The sequence below is a fragment of the Triturus cristatus genome, chromosome 4_1 (assembly GCF_964204655.1).
Source record: "Triturus cristatus chromosome 4_1, aTriCri1.1, whole genome shotgun sequence".
Lineage (NCBI taxonomy): Eukaryota > Metazoa > Chordata > Amphibia > Caudata > Salamandridae > Triturus > Triturus cristatus.
Window position 1 is genome coordinate 1,230,854,364 of NC_140585.1, and position 19,158 is coordinate 1,230,873,521.

At 44.5% G+C, this 19,158-nt stretch overlaps 1 protein-coding gene across 10 annotated transcripts in view; it reads right to left on the reverse strand.

Moving 5' to 3' along the window:
* The window catches only part of LOC146856466 (uncharacterized), a 93,575-nt gene that overhangs the window by 51,432 nt on the left and 22,985 nt on the right, over nucleotides 1–19,158 (reverse strand). For all 10 annotated transcript variants that reach the window (XR_014981492.1, XR_014981497.1, XR_014981491.1 and 7 more), the window contains exons 2-3: nucleotides 10,781–10,841; nucleotides 9,811–9,855 (exon numbers count right to left, since the gene is read on the reverse strand). Coding sequence is in view for 2 of the 10 variants with exons in the window: in XM_085654632.1 (XP_085510758.1) it covers nucleotides 9,811–9,855; nucleotides 10,781–10,841 (106 nt within the window). In the remaining 8 variants the exon portion in view is untranslated. The remainder of the gene's footprint in view (nucleotides 1–9,810; nucleotides 9,856–10,780; nucleotides 10,842–19,158) is intronic.

A 19,158-nucleotide genomic window follows, 5' to 3' on the forward strand; every position in this document is an offset into this window, starting at 1 on the left:
TCACCTTTGGGTTTGGCCTTGGTGAGTGCGGGTTTGATTTGAAGATATCGGAACTGTTCCGAGTCAGCCATTTGATATGTTGTGCGCAGGTGAGCAAATGTTACCTTCTCTCCTTTTTTCCACAGTTCCCCTACCCTAGAGATCCCAATAAGGTCCCAATGAGCAAAACCTTTGCTATTTCGAAGCATACCCAATTTTGGAGTGTCCCAGAGTGTTGTGTGTTGGGTGAGTAGTCCCTCCCAACCAAGCGCTCGCTGTGCCGTGTACCAGGTGTGTACTGTGTGCGCGGTTGGGCCGAACAGTGTACGTATCTTAGCCTTGTTATAAAGCGCCCCCAAGAGTCCGTCCGTGCCAAGGGCGTGTCGGTCAAGTCGTAGGGTTGGTTCCTCCTGTGGGGCGTGAAGCCACTGGTTCACTATTATAAGCTGGGAGGCCCAATAGTACCATCTTACATTTGGCAGGGCAATTCCACCATCGTACCATCCCCTGGTGAGTTTGGCCATTGCTATGCGGTGGGGTCGTCCGTCCCAGAGAAGGAGGCTCACTTCTGCTTCGATGGATTTGAAATAAGAGTGAGGGACAGGGGTATGCGTATTTTGGAGGGCTTACAAGAACCTGGGGAGGGCCATCATTTTGAAAAAGGCCGCTCGGCCCAACAGCGTCAGGGGCAGCGAGTGCCAATATTTCATGTTGCTTCTAAGTTTCCTGAGAGGGGGTATGAGGCTACGCTCATAGAATTGAGTGGGATTAAGAGTGATGTAGATGCGAGGTATTTAGACCCGTCCTGTCTGAGTAGAATTTTCACTCCCCTGGGGAGGCGCGGGGGGGGGGGGGGGGGGGGGGGGGAGACAGGAAACATACTCACTTATATAAAAATGATAGTCTGGGCAAGAAAAATAGATTGGACACTTCTCACTGCTCGTATACAAAAACAGGGAGAGGCCGTCCCGGATTTCTTTACTTGCTTTGAGGAAGTGTTCCACAATTTTAGTGGGCAAGATACATCTACACCTACGGTTGCACATCTATTTGTAGACCGATTTGAGGGAAATTTACTACAAGAGATACCAGTTCGCTAAAAGAATTCTGAGAGTACATGGACTTCAGTAACCCCGAAAGCTATATTAGATATGGCTGAGTATTATTCAGAATCAGGTGACCACTGAGCAAGAACGAAAAGAAGGAAAACTAAAAGAATTGAAAACTAAGGTAATGATGGTCCAGGCCTATGGACCCCAAGGTCGAGGTCGTGGTCATACCTATGGGCAGAATTTCAGAGAAACACCTCCAGTAGGGCCACTGCGTAGACAAACTCCACTAGGACTGGATCAATGTGCTTATTGTAAGGAGAAAGGACATTGGCGTTCAAAATGTCCTGTTTTAGCTACTGGTGGGAGAGGAAGGGGACAAGTGAATGGTAGCCGGGGGACTTCAGCTCCCCGACAGCAGCCATAGCAGGTTCAAGCTTCAGAGAGAAATAGGTCAGGAAATTATTTTGATCAACAAAATAATCAATATTCTATGGAGGATTGGGAATCAGAGGAAACTGTGGGAACACATTTTGCCTAGGACAGCGTAGGACAAGGAGGACCAGTTGAGATACCTGTAGACCAGTCACGACCCTATATAACAGCCACCATACTTGGGAAGGATGAGAAATTTTTAGTGGATACAGGGGCGACAAGTAGTGCGATATCTCAGAAACTGGTCCCTGGGACACCCTTGTCTGGCCAAGTAATTACATCAATAGGATTTGATGGAACAACTTCTCCTAGCCCTGAGTCCCAAAAACTACCTTTGCGGATTAGGAATTTCATCACTACAGCCCCCTTTTTAATTCCCCCCACATGCTCCAGATAATCTGATGGGACGTGATCTTTTGAAATATTTCCATGCTACTATACATTGTTCCTCATCTGGAGTGCGTGTCATTTTTGGGAAAAAGACATTGCCTAAACAATATAATTTTTCTTTATGTTCGATCTTGATTCTGTCCCTTCATGTGTTTGTGCTACTGCTGACACAGATGTGGAAAGAATGGACATTTCCCCAGTACACATACAGGTTCGGGAGGATGCTTCCTTACCGAGGGTCCGGCAATATAAAATATTAAAGGAAGGTGAGGATGCGCTGATCTTTATCATTGATGACATGATACGTACAGGAGTTGTTGAGGAAGTTTCCTCTAATGTATGCAATAGCCCCATTGTCCCCATCCTAAAACGGTGCGATCGAACAGGGAATACGATTTACCAATTTGTGATTGACTTAAGAGAAGTCAACAAAATAGTGATTCCTCAATATCTTGTTGTCTCTGATATTACGACCTTGTTGACATTAATCCCACCTACAGCCACTGCATTTTCCGTTATTGACCTCAAGAACGCCTTTTTCTCTATTCCTATACATGAAAACAGTAGATCTCTATTTGGATTCTCATTACGGGGCCGCTCATTTAGATTTTGTAGGGCTCCACAAGGCTATACAGAAAGTCCTAGCATTTATAGTCAGGCACTTAAACAACAGTTGGATGAACTTCTTTTGCCACCAGGAGTTACACTTGTGCAATATGTCGATGACATTTTGTTAGCAGCCGACACAGTTGAGCATTGTAAAGAGGCCACTCTCTCCCTATTACATCATCTTGCTGTTAAGGGACACAAAGTCTCTAAGAATAAGCTGCAATATTGTCAGTCTGAGGTCACTTATGTGGGTCACCTCTTGTCTAAGGAAGGCCGCACTATGACTAAAGACAGGATTCAAACTATCCTAAAAATTCCTATTCCAAGTACTCAAAAAGAAGTCAGGGCACTTATTGGTATTACTTCCTACTGTAGATAGTGGATCCAGAACTTCTCACTTATCAAACCTTTTTTGTCCCATGTTACTAAATACACTCCCTCTCCTCTACCAAGGACATCTGAATGTCAGGAAGCATATCTGCAGCTTCATGCATCCCTTTGTTCTGCTCCAGTGTTAGGCACTCCAGACTAGTATGAAAAGTTTTGCATATATGTACACGAGAGAGAAGGATGTGCATTGTCAGTTGTGACACAACCATATGGTAATAAGTATCGTCCATGTGCTTATTTCTCAGCTGTATTAGACCCAGTGGCCAGAGGACTTTCAGGTTGTCTCAGAACGGTTTCTGCCATCTCTATACGACAATCTGAGGGGATAGTGTTGAGTAACAAACTTATGGTGCCACATTTTGTAGATGCACTCCTGAATGAGACTAAGACAACACTTGACTAGCGCTAGACTCACAGGTTACGAACTTACGCTTTTGGGACCTCACATCACACTCAAGAGATGTTTGACATTGAACCCAGCTACATTGTTACCCTTGCCAGCTGAACAAACTCATGATTTGCACGACTATATTTTCCTAACAGAAGAACAAACTAAAGGAAGCATATATCTTAAAGATACACCTTTGTCAGATCCTGAAGGGAGAAATATGGGTGGATGGCTCTTGTTTAAGACTACCTGATTGCACCACCTCTGCATCCTTTGCCATAACCACATTAAAGACAGTGGTGGAAACAGCCTGTATTCCACAAAAATCTGTCCAAGCTGCTAAACTCATTGCGCTTTTGAGGGCTTGCGAACTCAGTCAAGGATTATCAGTAAATATTTATACGGATAGCCAGTATGCATTTGGTATGGCACACAATTTTGGCAAGCTTTGGCAGAACAGGGATTCCTAACCTCCCATGGTTCTAAAATACAACATGGCAAATTGGTAAATCGTCTTCTTACTGCCTTGACATTGCCAAAGAGTGTAGCCATTATCAAATGTAGTGCCCACAAGAAAATTACAGACAAGGTGGGACAAGGAAATGCTTTCTCTGACGAAGTTGCACGAGATACTGCAAGTGCACTCACGAGTAAAATATATGTAAAACGATCCCAAGCTGAAAGATGGGAAAACATGTATACAGAGATTAAAGAAATACAGCAGTCAGCCACTGAACAAGAAAGGGCAGAATGGCAAAAGGAAGGAGAGTTAGTAGATAAGGGATGTTGGAGGTCAAAAGATATGTCAAAGTGGAAGTTGCCCTATGCCTATTTATTGCCTTTTGTGACTATGGCTCATGGACCTGCTCACGTTAGTGCCAAAAACACCATCTCCCAACTAGAACCGGTTTGGGATAATAAGCACATTCGGAAAACGGCTGAGCATTTGGTTAAACATTGTATGATATGTCTACAGCACAATCCTGGGAAAGGAGTATCAACCCCTACTGATGGATTTTCTCCACCTCAGGTTCCCTTCAAAGCACTCCAAATGGACTACATCCAGTTAGAGCGCTGTAACAATTTAAAGTATGTAATAGCAGTGGTTTGTTCCTTTAGTAAGTAGGTAGAAGCTTACCCCACCAAAGACAACACAGCCTTGACAACAGCCAAGATTCTGTTAAACGGTTCTTCCCCGGTTTAGGAATTTGTAGAGTCCTATGGAGTGACAACGGCCCCCACTTTACTGGCCAGATAATAGAGTACCTAATGAAGGGTTTGGGGGTAAAACAGAAGTGTCATGCTGCTAATTATCCTCAGGTAGCGGGTCTGGTAGAAAGGTACAATGCAACACTGAAGTTGAAACTAGCAACAACGGGCCTTAATTGGCCAGACGCCTTACCTCTAGCATTGTTATCTGTTCATTCCATCCCACATAGTAGGATTGGACTTTCTCCTTACGAGATCGTCTTTGGTAGGCCTATGGATGTATGGGGACCCCCCAGGCCAAATGTAATCAAAGAAATACAGTACCCTGTTTTGAGTGATTACCTAAAAAACCCGACTGAAAAACTGTCCGATTCATCAGCAGGTGCGAGAAGCCATTCCAGACAAGTCAGAGTCCGGATCATAGTCTTCAACCTGGAGATTATGTGCTTATAAAGAACTTTCAACATTCCAAGAACTTGGAGCCTCGCTGGAAGAATCCAAAGCAGATCCTGCTTGCGACTCGAAAAGCTGTCCGTGTCACCAACAGACACCATTGGATCAATGCTGCACACTGCAAGCGAATCCCAGCAACTGTTCTCCAGCCAGAAGGCAGAAACGATCTGAAAGACATCTTACAGACTCAGAAAAGTGTTGCTCCTCTGAACGAAGACACTTTGTTTCCTGATCAAACTACGCCTTCAGCAACAAGGTACGATTTACGACCAAGGAAGGGAAGGAGCAGAGAGAGATACCGGAGGACCGGTTTCAATTAGTGGAACGGTTCGACTGTGACACGGTAGGATCACAGAATCGGCTGGACTAGGTTCAGAGGGGATTGTGATAAGTTTTCAGTGGTGCCTGGATCTCTCTCTGACCTGTGGTTGTAAACATACCGAGAAGGAGAAATGCAGAAATTGGGATCTAAGTTACGAAGCAATGACGAGACTGTGTATGGTGACTCTGATCCTATTATTGATAATATTGGCAGCAGTTTTTTGGACAATGGAGAAAGTGATTCCGGCTCGAACCCTATTGCCCGCTACTACTCCTGTCCCCACAGAATATTATTACTTCACTCTTCCCTACCATGAACAGAAACACTGAATGTCCTACCTCAATAACCCTTTCATCCAAATGTTACAAACACTTCCAACTGCTGGGAATGTGGAATGATGCCAGCCCATCAGAAAAAGGGAGGAACGCCTTTCATTCCCTTGCCATTTTCACATAATGGCTCCTGTAGAGCCTGGTTTGCATTGTTGTGGGTCTCTGAAATTGCTAACATTACTTCAGCTGGTGTGGGAAGACTAACGCAAAGCTGAGTAAAGTGTGTTACCCCGATGTGGAAGGGGACCCACAAGCCAAAGGAACTGTATGGGAAATGGAGGAGTATCGCAGAGGAAATTCCTCCATACGTTATGTCTTCCCCAACACTCGAACAACTAAGGGTAATGGGCCTCCTGTCATCGTTGTAACCAGAGTCCGAGCAGATCTTTGTGTGAGCAGTATTGGCAGTATCCTAGTGGGAAAAAGTGACTGTACTACAGTATTGAATATCACTGGAACGAACAATAGCAGTTTTTTATCTTCCCATAACACTTACTTCATTTGTGAAAACAAAGGTTAGATTATCTACCAGTCAGTTGGTCCGGCATCTGTTTTGTGTCCTTTTTGATTCCTCCTGTGTTCTTAGCACCTGCCTCTTATCACAAGGACCAGAAATTGTTTAATGACATTTCTTTGAATCGATTCAAAAGAACTCTAAATAATGATGAAGTAGATCAAACTGACACTACATTACAACAATATGTTGATTTTAATTTGGGACTCTTTTTCTTTGTTGATGCAGCCCTAAATAGTAGAAAGATTAGACGCCTGACCCGAGTGGTAGAAGCAGTAACTAATCAGACAGCAATGGCTCTAGGAAATATTACGGAAGAGCTCCAAATTACTAGAATTGTAACATTACAAAATAGGATGGTCCAAGATGTAGTGTTAGCTGATCGTGGTGGAGCATGTCGAATCATCGGTAGTAGTAGTTGTGTGTTCATTCCTGGCCATGCCCCTTCTGTCTATGACGCCATTTCCAAATTACATAAAATAGCTACAGAAATACATCAAGACCAAGGAACCTGGTCCTGGTCCGAATGGTTACAGGGACTTATTTCCACTTGGGGTTGGAAATTACTATTGGGAATAGAAATTATAGGAGCCATCTTTCTCACTTGCTGTTGCTGCATTTAATGTGCCCCTACAACAGAGGTCTTCATACTTTTTGATGCCGAGACCCCCCCTGTCAAAATGTTTTAGGTGTAAGGACCCCCTCGTGACAAAGTTTCTAGAACCTGGTACTCCTCATCCTCAACAACTATAAACGTCCCCAATTCCCACGGCAAATACTTTTTATGGTGGGGAAACAATATTAAACAGTGTTTAGCAAACCAAAAGTTTGTGTGTGACTGGTTTGGTATCAGAGGCTTACTTCACAGGTCAAAGAAAAAGTCTCCAAAAAGAATTACCCAAAAATTTACAATGGTACTTTTTCACTAATAAAATATAATTTTGCAAAACTTATTTGGAGAACACGTTTCTGAACTAATGTGATGGGTGTAACTGTATCTCTCCAGAAAGAGGGTCAATCTGTGATTGCACCTCATAAATACCAGTTTAACACCCAAATATAGCAATAAGCAACAAAACACAGTGACCACTCCAGCTTTGCAAAGGGCCCTCTACTGTGCAGCAACATGTGTCGCTGCTTTTTGGTAACTAGTAAACCGGTAGAGCTATAACACATTTTTTTGGTTAAAATTAGCAGCTTATGTGGCAGATGATTGACTATGTGGAAAATTTATAATTATGCGTAAACCACTGCAGTTGCACAATCGCATAATCACAGTAGCCCTGGGTATATTGGCTGAAATGCATGGGTTGCAGCTTGAGTGCACGGCATTCGAGAAGAACCATAATGAATTTCATGGGATGCTGGTGGCTTGGCTTTTACAGCTGCAGGGAACTGGAGGTTGCTTAACATCATTCATCATCATTGACACATACCATTTACAGTCATTAATGATGAACTGTAAGGTCTAAGTAGGATGCTTTCTTTAATTCCAGGGTAGGAAGTGGTCTCAATCTTCTTTCACACAGTTTTTCTAAAAAGGTTTTATTTTTAACATTATGAAAACAGACACTTCTACTTTAGTAAAAACTGACTGGTTATAGTGGTTTGCTGCTGTTGACTTCAGTCATGTTTGGGGGCAGCTGGAGGGCTTTGAGAGTGTGAGCGCTTGGGCGGGTCAACAGTGTGGCTAAAAATTAAATATTCTGTACGTTTTTTAGGTCCTTCACCATCAGATAGCTACATATAAAATGAGGGTCAGCTTAAATAAAAAATAAAAAAAAGTACTACTCAGTGGGCAATGCAATATAGTACATTATTAAACCTCGAGTAGTTAATCCACATTAAATGGTATGTGTGTAACTAGAGAGCCACATAATTAAATTTTGGTTGGTACAGTGGAGAATAGTGTTTTGTGTATTTTAGTGCTGCAAGGTCGCAGCCTGTGACAGAAAGCACTGTGAATGTGGAAGTCATTATTATACTTGCATTACACACAGTATAAGATAAACTGCTATAATTGCGCAAAAAGTTTTACGATAAAATGGTGCTTCCAAAATATAGATTTAAGTCATACCCAGACCATATGCAATGCAATTTTTGTACACAACTGTCTCTTCAACACCTCCACAGGGATTGTAAGAACTGTGCAAATACAATTACAATTAGAAGCAATCACTTCAGAGCTCAGTAGTCCATACAGAAGCACCTTTTCTAGTAAGGTCTTCCAGAACATTGATACTTTTTGAGAAAATGTATTCGAATATGAAACTGAAGTACCCCACCATTTTAAATTACTGTCAGCTCCCATACAATGGATCAGGGCTACTGATCTGCTGATAAGAAGTTAGATACAGGAAAGACAGAACAAAAATTTGCAATGTGCCTGTTAGGTAAGTGACAGTTTACAGCAGCAAGATGTAATGCATATTTCCAGGCACTTCACTAGGTATGAAACACTCCCATTCTTCCAACACATTTCACCACAATTTATTTTTCAGCTTGCCCGCCCTATCGCAGCTTTCCCTTTTTTCAGTGTTTTCATCAATGAAAGCCAAGACCGGCTCCCAAGCATCCTTTACAGTTGCAAATTGCTCTTTACATTTTCAGATTAACTCATAGCGCATATTTCCACTCCCTTCAGGCAAGCAGGCATCCTGGAAGGAAACCTGGTTTAGCTGTCTGTTCAGCTCCGGTTTCACAGCACGAAAGAACACTCCCTGAATGGCACTGCAGTTAGAAGTATTTTAACTTTCATAATAATCCGTCCAGGGCGATTTTCTTTTTCGAGATTCAAGGCAGAAGTGAGGCCGAGGTATGCGTGACCCCCTTCCTATGACCCTACGACCCCCCCATGGGGGTCGCGCCCCACAGATTGAAGACCTCTGCCCTACGATATGTTCAGCTTGTATAGCAACCTGTAATATTAAACCTCCCCAATTAATGTTCATGAAATGAATCGAGAAATGATGATGCACATTGAAATTTATGAACTTTCCAACATTGATATACGAGATTAATATATATACTTTTAAAAATGGATTCAGCATAGGCTGAAAAGGAAGGACTGTTGAAATGTAAAATCTGATTCTCTTGTTTTTTGATTAAGCTATGCCTCATCCATTTTTCACCCCTGCCCTGCTTCCAGCCCGGCTCTATCCTTGACACTGCATCTGTATAAACATGAGTAAAGAATCTAGATTGGGGCATTGTAGGCTGTGTACACATGCAGAGTCAGCGCAAAAGAACAGCTGGCGTCTGCTTGGGGTTTTTCAGACAATGGTAAAGCCTCAAGTAAAGTTTAGCCAGAGAACATATCTTGTTGTGCAGCTTCAGGACGCGACAATTGCACAAGGCACCAAGGCTGTCGATTCTTACCGGTAGCTCATTTGTGTGTATTTTCAAAAGCTCTTTTTACCTCTGGGCATCCCTGGTTTGTGATCATTTGCTATAAAAACCCATGTAACAATCGTTCAGTGTGCTCTCTCGTTGAGTATCTCTATGGTGCTTGTCGGACGAGGCCCCCATTCGTGAATGCTAATAAATGACCTATGGTTTGTACTTCGCTCCAGTGTCGATTCCTCCTTACTTGTTAAGAACCCATGGACGAAGTAGTGACCCTGCACCAGTGGGTTATTAATAATCCACTTCCACAAGACTACATCATAAAAAAAAAGAAGACAAACCGAAGACTTCTAAACTTCAATTAGAAAAGAAGAAGGTAGCGGGACGTGACTCACCTCGATATTTTCCGATACTTCGGTTTCCGATGACGTCGACAAGACCTGGAAGAAGAAACAAGCCTCAGTCGAAACACAAAAGAAGGACTATCCTTCTTTAACACAGACGGAGCGGGAGGACAGCAAGAAAAAGAGCCAATCACAGACGCGGGAGGGAGGACAAAATGAAACCCTCCGAAACAGGAAGAGGCCCGGACAAGGAAGGAGGTGCGAAACCAGCAACACAGAAGACGTCGAAGAGGAGAGGACCAGCAGAGAACCACAGGTGGACCCAGAGGACGTTGGAGAAGCCTATCCACCAGACTCTAGAGGAGGAGACGCCGAACTAGACGGGAGTCCAGGCGAGTGGTGCGAGGAGTGGTGGTTGCCCAAGGAGGACGTGAAGGAGCCATCGCAACTCGGGAGAGCTGCGGCAGAGGCAGTACGTTATGCGGGTGGAAGTGGAGAGTCAGGGGAGGTCAGAAAGGCAGTTGTAAATTAATGTATTTTTATTACTGTTTTTTCCCCTTTCTTACACGGCAGGGGTGAATAAAAAAAGGACCACTGCCTGGTGGACCATTAAACAGCTCAGATTTCCTCACCGTTAATAACTAAAAGGGGGCAATTGTTCATTATTCACTAAGGGGTTTGGGGTGATAGGTAGAAAATATAGCGGTCCCATCACCTGCACAAAACAATACTTAGAGTGTGGCAAGAATTCCTTTTGAGCAACCCTAAGAAGGGATAAATGTATTCTTTTTCTTATAGCGCAAAAAAGAAAAAGTCCCATCACCTCTTGGTTTATCCTAGGATACCAAGGAACACACCAGAGGCAGAGACACCTTATAGGAAAACCTCTAATCCCAGGAAGAGCCCTTGCATAATTTTCCTTTTGGGCCATTTTTTAGTCTTTTCTGTCACTTATTCTCTCCTGCCCGGGTGTAGTGAAGGGGTCTGTCCTTCCCCTTCGTGGGGAGACATACTTACTTACCGTCTTTTTCTTCTCTTATCTGCGAGCCTCCCAGGGGCCTCCTCCAGAAAAAGCAGAAGACCTGGAAGAGACATGAAAGAAGGAGAACATTATAGAAGACTTTCAGTTAAAACAATCACTTTGGTTTAAATTGTGAATAAACTCACGCCGAAATACACCTATACATCCTCTTCACTTCTTTTTCAGCCCATCTCTCCCACACTGGGATTAAACTTAGCCTGCCGTAGGGACAAGACATCAATATTCCGCGTCGTGCACAATCGTAAAGGGGCGCATGCATGACAAAGCTCTGCCCAGAAAAAAACACACATGCAGTCCCTAGGGGACTGTACAGCGCAGCTGGCAGAACTCAAAGCCCTAATACTGGCACTATCAAATACAGATGAATACTTTCACAATTGGGGTCAGAGTGGATTTCGAGATTCTAAGGGTTGCACAATAAAGCACAAGCTGCTTTGGAAACAGATGGCAAAGCTGAAAGAATGCTTGCCACGGGCTCATGTTAGCCACACATTGAGTTATCGTGTTGGCGTTCATGTTGCAGGAAATTCCACGGCTGAAGAAGCCGCTAAGGCAACAGCTCGCACTGCTACAAGTTAGATGGACAAAACATTCTGTCTGCTCAGATTACAGGAGTGGGGGATAAGGTTATACCAAACCTTGATCGCAGACTGGGTTTAATACTAGCTGCACATGAAGGTCTGGGTTTCATACACACTGGGGTTACTGCTACAGTTTATTTACTGAAGTAGGAAGCTGGCTCTGTATATACTATACCAAAGTACGGTATAGTGTGTACGGAGTCCAGTGGGACCCCAAAAGTAGGCAGAGGTAAAGTTAGATAGCACCTTACTCTCTATTTGTGGTGGTGTGGTCGAGCAGTAAGGCTCTATCAGAGGACAGTGTTAAGCATTTGTTGTTCACACCATCAACAGATGATTTCAAACCCTCAAAGGCTGGACTTCACACCAATTGTTTTTGTATAAAAATATTCTTTTAATTATTTTATTTCCTAGAACCAAGCAAGCCTGGCACAGGTAAGTGATATGTACTTTGCAGTAAATATACAGATTGTAACAGTTTGGATTGCAACTGTAAATGTACTTTGATTTGATTACAGTAGTGTTACGGATAATGCAATGATTTTCAGAATACAGTACATATACTTTGTATAGGATTTTGAGTAAAATTACAGGCAAGTTACTTTTGAGAATACTTTTCTTACACAGTGTAGTATACATGGATATTAAACTGGGCCATTTCATGTAAACAGGTAAGTAAAATCGTTTTTGTTAGTCAGTACAATTTTAAAGAATTTCTTTAGGTTTTCGAACTCAATACTTAGAAACTTTTCCAAGAAAAACAGTCAATGTTATCCTATGGAGGAAAATAGTGTTATCGGTTTGAGGGTAAGTATTCGGTAGTGGGTGTTGAGATTCTGGGGGTAGACTCAGGGGTCCCCCAGGGTCAGGGATGAACTCTTGTTACACCCTCAGCGGCACTAGGGCGGCCGGGTGCAGAGTTCTGAGGCCCAATGTTATCCAATGGGTGATATGGGGCCTCCGGCTGGTGGCTGCTGACTAGCAGGCCACTTGGTTGTGGAAGCAAAGCTCCTGGACTTTAGCTCAGGGCAAATGGGGAAACAAGCCAGCACAAAAGGTGCACCCTCAGCGGCACTAGGGCAGCCAGATGCAGGGTGCTGTTTCGACGTCAGGCGCCCTGTTTGCAATAGGGAGCCTCCGGTTTGCAACGGCACTGCAGGCTCGGGGCGAAGGTCTTCTGGGTGCGACCACCACTTCGAGAGGTAAGACGGGATGTTGGGGGTTAGTTAGGCACCGTTGGTTGGTCCACCCAAGGCCATAGGGCGTTGGGTGCAGGGGTGCCTTTTAGGGTTGGATCTTCTTACCAGCTTCTGGTCGTGGTTGGGGGGACCTCCGGTTTGAGGCTGCAGGCGTCAGCTGGAGGCTTCAGGCAGGTTAGGGGTCACCGGATCTCGGGTCAGGATCGCCGGGGAGATCTCCTTGTGGTGTTTGCCCACTCGAGCCGTGGAAGGCGGGTGCAAAGTGGTGCGGATTCGCTGTTTCCAGCTTGGGCCAGAGGTTGGTGATGAATAACTCCGGTGTTCACGGGAGACACAGTCTTTGTGGTTGAAGGCAGGCAGGTCCGCTGGGGTTTTCAAGGTTGCTGGCTGCAGGACACACCGGGATTTCACAGGTGCAGGTTCGAGGTGGAGACAGGCAGGTAGGGCTGGGACAAGACAGTGGGCGTCTTCATCTTGTTAGCTTCAGCACGGCTGTTCAGTCCTCCTTTTCTTGTAGCTTCTTCTTGTCTGAGGAAGCAAGGTTCAGGGGGTTCAAATACTAGATTTAGGGGCGTTACAGGTAGGTAAAAGGTTAGGACCAATGGGTCCCTTCCCTAGGGTGGGAACACCTCCTATTATGCAACCCTCCAGTGGGAGGGGGCATAAGCCTTTCCCTGGTTGGCTGAGTCCCCCCATCTGCAAGATGGCGGGGACTGAGAGTTGTGCTTCACCTCGCCTCCCCCACCTGAGGGGAGGGGTGGAGTTGGCAGAGTTAGACACACCTCTCCTTCACTTGTTTTTGCCGCCGGTTCTCCCACCCAAAGTGGGGGTCAGAACCAGTGGGGACCAGTTGCTGAAAGCAGCAAGTGGCCTGGGGAAGTTTACAAAGGTGGCAAGCCTTTGAAGTTTCCCCTTCGTGGACCATGACCATCCTGGGGGAGGAGGCTTGGCACCTCGTCCCAGGATGTACATTGTTTCAGGCCCCTGAGAGTAGCAGGCTCTCGACCTAGGGGTACAGAAACATGTCTGGTGGTGGCAGCTTAAAGCAACCAGCCTGGACACTAGTGATAGGTTAGTTTTCAGGGTGCATTTCTAAGATGCCCTCTGTGTGCATTTTTCATTAAATCCCACATTGGCATCAGTGTGGGTTTAATGTGCTGAGAAGTTTGATACCAAACTTCTCAGTTTTCAGTGTAGCCAATATGGTGCTGTGGAGTTCGTAATGATAAACTCCCAGCACCATATACTCTTAATGGCAGCACTGCACTTACAATGTCTAAGAACGGACTTAGACACTGTAGGGGTACAGGGCTCATGCACCTGTACCCTCACTACTGGTATAGTGCACCCAGCTAGAGGGGTGACTGATCTATGCCAGGGCAGTGGGTTGTAGGCATGGCACACAGGGATGTGTGCCATGCCGACTTCACTTTCTTCTGCACCAAAACACGCAGCCTGCAAAGGCAGTGTGTGTGTGTGTAAAGATACAGGGCCTCTAAGGGTGGCACAATAAGTGCTGCAGCCCTTAGAGGCCTTCTCTGGTCACAGTGCCCTGGGTAGCTGTGGTACCATTTACCAGGGGCTGACCTGTGGCCAGAGATGCCAAATGGGTTTAGGCAAAAAGCAGGGCCAACCATGCAGAAAGAGGGCACTTTCTCACAAGCAGCGCTATTGGTGGGCTGGTCTTACAAAACAGACCAAGGACTTCGTCCTTAAATATCACATCTGCCAACGGATGAAGGGCTCCACCGTAGCACGTACACCACAGACACCTCTATTGATTTCTGACAAGTCTTTGGCTTACAAGTACATCTTGGTGGCAGCAGATTCATGCTCCAAATTCCTGTGAGTTTGAGTGTCAGCCGACCGCTGTGGCCAAACTGTTATAAAGGATTTGCGAGTCTTCATTGGGACATACGCAATTAGCACACTACATTCAGAACAGGGTCCTGCGTATAGCTCTCAGGCTTACAACAAAGCCATGGGAAGTTTGGATGTGGCCTTGCGGCACTCTTCCTCTTTTCATCCCAAGGGAAATTCGACAAGATGAAAAAAAAGGGACTTAAAGCAGTCTTTAACACCAAGGCATTCGGCAAGGGTCGCAGTTAGGTTAATCACCTATATGGGGTCCAGAGTGCACTCAATAACATGCCAAGAAAATACCTGGGTGGTCAAACTCCATATGAAATCCTTTTTGGTGTGAGAATGTGGATCCCACACCTCAATAATGTCAGCACAGTGGTGGCGGAAAGACTGTTTGACATCAATGAACGTTTGGCTGTTTTAAAGGAACTCAATTAATTCAGGGGCGCACAAAGCAACGTCCAAGTAAAATGCACCACCACTGGGGAAGTGAAGGTTGTACTAGCAAGTCCCAGCTGGGTCCCAAAGATCGGGGATATGGTCAAAGAAAATAATTGTGTACAAGAAAAAAGGTGGCCCATCTTACAGAGCGCCTGTCCTGGCTGTCGAAGGTACCAGAACTGTACTTCTTCCGCCTCTTGCCGTTCGCCGAGACAAAAGGTTTGTCTCAATTAATCTGATCAAATCACACCATGTGTCCGATTCTCAATAGTAGGCTGCGTGGGCTCCTGGGTAGCCGCTGCACTCCTCCTGCTACAGTTCAGGAGGTTCAGATGGAAGCTTTAATAACTACAGAAGATTCCCTTCTCCAAAGAGAAAATGTAAACAATGAAGTAGGGATTCAGGGCCTGTACAGGGACGGTGGATCAAGCATTTAGGTTGCTCTTAATCTACTGGAAGGTTGTTGTAATTGGCAAGGGCAGTCTTTATCTGGCCTTTATTGACCTAAAGACTGCCTTTGACCTGGTCCCCCGTGAGCAGTTGTGGCATCTACTAGATGATATGGGGGTCCCACCAATGGTTCTGAATCTGTTGATTTGTCTTCACAAGGGCAATTATGCCCAAATGAGGTGGGGGTCCCAAGACCAGAAGACAGACCGGATCCCTGTAAACAGAGGCGTACGCCAGGGTTGTGTCATGGCGCCCACCCTGTTATCTTTATATATGAATGGGGTAGTTGGCTTTCTCCAAGAATTTCCCTCTTATGCCGCTGCCCTGGCAGAAGATAGGGTTCCTACCCTGCTCTTCGCAGATGACACACTTCTTATATCTAAGACGCCGGCAGGGCTTCAAAAGCTCCTAGATAGATTTCATCTTTTTTGTGAGTCTAGGGGGCTGATTGTTAACACCTCTAAAACCAAACGTATGGTGTTTAACCCCTACAGGCCATATAGAGGTAATTTTACCTTAGATGGAACCCGCTTAGAACGAGTCGCAACGTTTGATTATTTAGGCATACGGCTCGCTGAGAAAACGTGCGGCAGGAGCATTAGTTAGAGAACATCGCTCCTCGCAGAGCAGACCTGTGGCTCCTGCCCTTACGATCTACGCAGCGAAAGCAGTTAGTTCAGCCCTTTATGGTGCTGAATTATGGGGTTTCTACAATGTAGATGAAATTAGCAGATCTGAACATACATTTTTAAGAGATCTAGTGATGCTCCCCTATAATGTACCACTAAAATCCCTGATGAGCGATATGGGCAGGCGTTCTTTTAGAGACATAGCACGGCTGCGGCCCTTGTTATTCTGGGCCCACCTGCGTCGGATTCCTGAGCTTACCAGCTACGCCTCCGCGCTCACAGAATTGATGGCCTTAGATGGCAACCAAAGAATCAGTTGGTTGCTTAATCATCAAGAAAACACTTTTTGCGCTTGGCCTCAAGGAGTCGTGGGATACTCAAACCCCACCTAGTAAGGTTGAGCTCAAAAAGCGTTACTGGGCATGGGTTGATGCCCAAGAGCTTAGCAATTAGAGTTCAGGAAGGCTTACAGAAGAATTTTACCTCCATAAGCAGCGTATACTTTTAGAGCCATATTTAGACTTTATCCAGACGCCACGAGATAGGGCACTTTTACATACAGTTTAGGTTAGGTTCACTCCCAGTACGAGAGCCAACTGTAAAGTGGAGTGCCCCTCATCAGACAATAGCGGATTGCCCCTGATTTAAGGCACCGATCGAGAGTGTGGCCCATCTTATGTTTGCTTGCCCCACCTACAAGAGGGCTAGAACAAGATGGCTTAAACCTATCTGCAGCCAATTGGGCACCTATAAACATAATGTTGCTTTGCGCATCCTCAAGTCGGAGGCAAGGACCCTCTTTGCCTGTGGCGTGGCCAAGTATCTTGGCCGCGTTTGGATAGTAAGGTTTAAATTCTTACGTGGGACTTCTCAATGAATTATGTTTTTACATTATTTTTATCCTGAGCTCAATTGATCTGTTTATTTATATTGCACTGTCACTTTATATAATATCCTGCATACAAGTTAGAATCGAATTAATTTTATTGTGTATTAAGATTTTATCTCGTGCTTAAGGATTTGCATATTTTAACTGTTGATTTATGATAACTCGTATTTTATTGATGATTGTATGAATGTTAATGCTTTTAAGATACAGGTTATCGAATAAAGCTATCTTTGACCAACAATGAAGTATTTCTTCTCCCTGTTGAAACAACTACAACTGTACAGTCAGCAAATACACAAACACAGATCTCAATTCTGAAAATTGACTACGTTTAAGTGAATATGCCACAGATAGCATCATCTCCCAGTTCTACAAAACCAGCTGAGCTGCCAAAAGTACACCGGACGACGTCTGGCTACTTTGTGCATTAGGACGACTTTTCATCAGATTCAAGAGAACATGAGATACCACTGCCTCTCCCTTTCAAGCTACAAGTGCATGCTCTCTATCTTTGGCTGAAAAAGACATACTCTGTTACTCCTTGGTTACATCTCAAGATTCCAATTGAATTACTATTCCTCGTCCTCTGGATTTGTTTGGTGACTGTCTTTTTCTTGCTTCTGAACAGACACTATCTGCCAGAATGTTCTGCAGTACGAGTGAACTTTGATCTGAAACCACATGCATCATCACACATTGAACTAAGGGACATGTCCCTGGTGAACATTACAGCAGTTCCTGTTTCAGAAGGAACTGTATGGGGCTGGATATTGTATGATGTGTATGGTCCTTCTGAACTTTTACAAATTCCATATTTGTTTAAAATTTCCTTAAATGATATCATAATCTCTAGTACTTTCTCTGATGATTGGGACATCAATACATTGCATACCACGCTAGGAGATCTTGAGCAGTCAACTGTGTTTTCATGTGATGAATTTTATGATGGTACATCTAATTTCAATGATATAGTCTGCCATCAACATTATGGTAACCATTTTTTTTTTACACACAGCTAGTATCTCACGTGCTGTTTATAATTACACCCAATGGGAACACTGCCCAATACCATCGAAAGGTAGTTCAAAAACATTTGCACAAAAGTTTGCCTATTTGTCTGGTTTTGAAACATAAGACCCAGCATCTTACTACTATAGAATTGCACCTACACCTGCAAAGAAAAATATGCTAACAAACACCAAGCTGATATACTCTGCTTCCTTTCTTTCCCAGCTGTCTGTACAGGTTTTCGACTTTTGGAAAGACACCATAGACACAAAATCTGTCTTGGGGACAAGGATTGGCAGGTTCAGAGAACTGGGCCATGTTTAGAGCATGCCTAATACCACATCAAATCATTGTCCTGAATATGACAGTGCAACAGACTTCCTGTCTTGAAACAGCCTAAATTAAGGATTTGAACACACCACATTTTCCCAGCCTTTTACACAATACAGTGAGGAAACACTAGATGCCATGATACAAAATGGTTCTTAACAACTCATCGGACCCCAATTTGGAGGGATGGTTGGTTTGGCCTGTGGACACTAATGGGTGTCAGTCTAGATTCCTGGGCAATACCGAAGGGTTTAGAATCAATAGGCCTAACCAGTGATATGTACAATCAGAACACTCGGGTGGTGACATCATATAGTGTTGGTAAGTTGTGCCTTGATTGGCTCAAAACCTCAACACTTTCTCAGGTTAAACAACACTTGTCCCTTCTTTCTGGTGACATAGAACTCAGGGATTTTTTATTAGGACCTCGGAAAGTTTCTTAACAAGAGGCTGCTGAGAGACTGCACAAGATTGATAGAGTTAACTTATAAAAGGCTTTGGCTGTGGTTGACAATGGTATGACCACATTAACATCCAGAACATATTCACTGGGCAACAGAGTATCCTCTGCAATTGGCATAATACAAAAGGATATGTCTATTTTGCAGCATGGATAATTAGAACTACAGTCCATTGTATTATTAAGCTGGACTCTTCAGACATTACGTTCTGGCCACGTGCCGTGGTCAACACAAGTCTGTTTTTGGCATATGATCCAACTGAAAGACAGATATTAATGGCATGAAGAGATGCAAAACATACCATGCTGAGGGCGTGGCCTAGCGAGCCGACATGGCGGACGTGTGCTAGTGAGCTCCGTTCAGCCCAACGTAGATCCGTCGATTATCCTGGCTCCCTCGGACCCCTGACGAGTCCTGGAGGGAGCGTGGCGACTTTGGTACCTGGTGGAGGGTGCTGGGTGAGCAGAGGCGGCGACCGTCGGAAAGGAATCCGGATGCTGGAGAGC